The sequence below is a fragment of the Tupaia chinensis genome, unplaced genomic scaffold (assembly GCF_000334495.1).
Source record: "Tupaia chinensis unplaced genomic scaffold, TupChi_1.0 Scaffold145814_1, whole genome shotgun sequence".
Lineage (NCBI taxonomy): Eukaryota > Metazoa > Chordata > Mammalia > Scandentia > Tupaiidae > Tupaia > Tupaia belangeri.
In genome coordinates, this window is record NW_006205672.1 from 1,182,684 (window position 1) to 1,186,467 (window position 3,784).

At 42.1% G+C, this 3,784-nt stretch overlaps 1 protein-coding gene across 1 annotated transcript in view; it reads right to left on the reverse strand.

Annotated features, from left to right (window-relative positions):
- PIP5K1A (phosphatidylinositol-4-phosphate 5-kinase type 1 alpha) overlaps positions 1-3,784 on the reverse strand; it is a gene marked incomplete in the record, with an annotated part of 78,924 nt that overhangs the window by 28,917 nt on the left and 46,223 nt on the right. The window contains 2 exon segments of the mRNA XM_027768303.1: positions 3,310-3,439; positions 3,613-3,759. Of these exon segments, the coding sequence (XP_027624104.1) occupies positions 3,310-3,439; positions 3,613-3,759 (277 nt within the window).

The window sequence follows — 3,784 nt, forward strand, 5'->3', positions numbered from 1 at the left end:
TTTGAACACAACTTTTTTTTTTTTTTTTTTTTTTTGCTATAGGGTGTGTGCTCTCGCCAGAGAGACAGATAGCCAGTAAAGCACACTGTTTTAAATAACATTCATTTCTTGAGTATTATAAAATACTTCCTAGTACCTTCCTCTCCTTTCAATCTCTAGGGGGTAGTGAGCAGCTTCTAAGATTATTCCCAATTATCCCTGTCTCCTGATATCTGTGCCCTTGCGTAATTATCTCCTCTTGAGTATGGGCTGCATTGAGTGATTCTCTACTGATGAACAGCAATTCTAAGACTAGGTTTCAAAAAGACTGTAGCTTCCTTTTGGATGCAAACTCTTTAGCTTGCCTGCTCTGAGGGAAGCTGGCTCCTATACTTTGAGATACGCTGTGGGTGGGGCAGTGTGATAGAGAACTGAGTTCACAGGGCCGGTAACCTCCAAGGAACTGAATCTTGTCAACCATTACCTAAGTGAGCTCAGAAGCTGACCCACCTTCAGCGAGCTTTCAGGCTCACAGCTGACTGTGATCTCCTAGGAGACTCAGAGCCAAAGGCATCAGGTTCAGCCACAGAACTGAGAAAATTCTTGTTTCCAACTGCTAAATTTTGGGGTAATTTGTTACACACAATAAATAATAAAGATTTTTATACCTGGAAGTGAGGTGCTATTGTAACAAAAACGTAAAATGTGAGAGAGGATTTGAGAAGAGTTTAGTGAAAATTTTAAAGTGTCTTGAATAGGGCCAGCCAATGGAGTGGCAGTGAAGGTGGATGAATCCCACATGGCTGATGGAGTGGTTCAAGTCCTGGATCTGGAGCAAAACATGCTGGGCATGTGTTTTTCTCTCCGAGAGGAGAATGAAAAAGAAGGTACTGGGGTGTGGTGATCCCTCTGGAGGGGGAAGTAATTTTCTTATCTCTCTCCCCCCCTTCCCATCTCTCTCTAGCAAGTATACGTACCTAATGCAAAATTAAAAATGTGTTTTGAATAGGCTATTTACAGAATTTTGGATTTAAAATGGAAGGAAAGGTAATTCCTGTCATGTAGTAGCACAAAGTTTAGCAACGGTGTCATCTACAGTTATGTGAAAAGTAACTGACCGTGGTTGGTGTCCAGGACCTGGTGGCTTGAAACTAAAACCGGACATGTGTGCATGTGTGCCCAAAAATCCCAAGAGGAGAGGAGACTGCATTGTGACCATCCACCTGGGGGTTATTTCTCACTTTCTGTCTCTGGTGAATGCATGTGCCCTGTGGCCAAAACCTTAAACCACCCACCTCTGAAAAGTAGATTATGTGCCCACTGAAGTGGGTCACCTAGCTAAGGAGATTTCCATGCAAAGGTACCAGCTGGTTTCTCCTTGATGCTTATAGAAAAACATGAGAGAAGAGAAGTAAATTAAGGGAAGGGCCGTTAAAAAGAAATGAGGACTGGATAAATTTTTGGAAACTCTGAACTTCTGGAAAGTAAATGATGCTAAAACTAAGAAATGGCGCTTAAGCAAGGATCATTCAAATCCAGGAAATTGCCCAGAAAATGAAGCTAAGGGCATGACTGTTAAACACTGTATTAAAACCTCAGAAAAATAAACGGTGGGCACATTAGAGCACTATTCAGTCATACAAGGCTGTTCAAAAGATCAAGGGTATGTCTCATATCCCCCAGCGGGGGGGTAAAAAAGGGGGTCTCTAGAGTTTAAACCTTATCAAGAAGAAACCTTTGAGTATTTAATGGAGTGAATCTCAATATACTTCATAGTAAGTTCATAAACTCTTTAAGGAAATTTTATCAGTAGAAACACTGCTAGCTCACACAGAAATAGTACAAAATGAAGAGACCTCCAGACCTCCAAATTTCTATTAGAAAGAAGCAGGCTAGAAAAACTCCTCAGCTTTAAACACATTCTAGCTTTCATGAAAAAGGAAGATTCAGAAAACAAAGTCAAAAGTTCAGAGGGTTGAGCCAAGAACCATGGAGAATTATTCCCACATTTTATGACCTGATTTAAAAAGTCAACCCTTCCTAGATTTTAGAATAGCTAATCAATCAGTGACTCTGTGTCTACCATTCTCCCCTTTTGGAAAGAACTGTATGCAGTGGTGATCTAATGCCTGTCCCACCCATGGACACTAGGTGTGTGAGAAGGTAATTTGTCTCTAGTTTCACAGATCCACAGGTTGACAGGGGATGTGCTCCAGCCGTGCGTAAGGAACTACATACTCCAGAAGTTCACTTATACCTGGGACTGATTTGGTAACAAAATTGTGGACTCAGAGGTGATGACGTAATGGAATGAGCCTTCTGGAGACCTTAGAAGAAGTGACTGTACTTTGCGTATCAAGGGATGTCAGTCACTGCGGACCAGAGGGGCAGACTGTGACAGGCAATTTCTAAGATGGCTCCCAAAGATCCCTAATTCCTGGTTTCAATACTCTTGTGTAATTCTGTCCTAGTGAGCGTGGGCTGCATTTATTGAACAAAATGTAGCACAGGTGATGTGATGTGTCAATTCTGAGACTGGGTTACAAAAAGAATATGGCTTCTGTTTTAAGCAGATGGTCTCCTACTCACTATGAGGGACCCAGCTGCCACATAATGAACTGTACTATGAAGAGGCCAACATAGCAAAGAACTGAAGAGGGCCCCCAGTTAACAGCCAGGTAAGAAATAAAGCCTCCTGGTTAGCAATCCACAGAAACTGAATCCTGCCAGTAACCAGATAAATAAGTTTAGAAGCTGATCTTCCCATCTGAACCTTCAGATAAGACCCTTGCCCAGATTTGACTGCCATCTCATGAGAAACTGAGAGCCAGATAACCCATATAAGCTGGATTACTGACCCACAGAAACTTTGATAAATATTTATTTTAGGCCACCACATTTTGGGGTAATTTATTACAATGCAATAGTTAATTAATTAATATACTAGGTAACACAATTAAGTCATGATCTTTACTCTGGGTCCTTTTGAAAGATTGACTTTTCACTGTATCACCACTCAAAAATTTTTCTAGCCTTAAATCCTAAACTAAAAAATCTCATTTAACTCAGACGATGAAAGGTTAGCTGACCATTTGACTGGATACCATAAAAGCATGCACAGAAAGGCTTATTACCCCATAAAGCTATAGAGATATTGATAACTTTTCCAAATAGCTATAGGTGAGTTTTAGGAAGGTGAAGCTACACAAATCTAGTGAAAGGAGCAAAAGACAAACAATGATCTTTTGAAAAAGTGAACCAGGGAGGTTCCCCAGGACCTGGGGGAAGAGAAAGAGAAGATTATATGGAAAATGGGGCCAAAGAACCAACCTTGTAGTTAGCATTTGCAAAGTCTCTCCAACTACAGGTGAGAAACTGGGGTCAGGAAGAGCCGAGCCCTCAATGACTTCCTCCAAAGGTGGAGTCTGAGGTAAAACATCGGGACGACCGAGGTGGACGTCTAGAAAAAAAGAAAGGAAGAAAATCAATAAAAAAGAAGTGAAATATGATAGGGGAAATACAGAGGAAAGTACATAGCAATGAGGCTTTTCCTGGACAGAAATGGGAGTAGAGAGGCTCAGAAGAAAGGGAGGGAGCACCCAATCACATGGGGACCCCAGCCCTAGCGCTGACCTGGCTCCACTTCCGCCTTTGTTGTCACTTGTGCCTTGTGCTCCCCAGAGACCGATGGCTGGTAAGTAATGCAGGAGTTGCCGCTGGGGCCTGCTCGCCGAGAGAAAGACGAGCCAGACCGAAACTTTTTGGAAGGAGAAGGCTTCACTTCAAAAGGGCAAGAGAGAGCCTA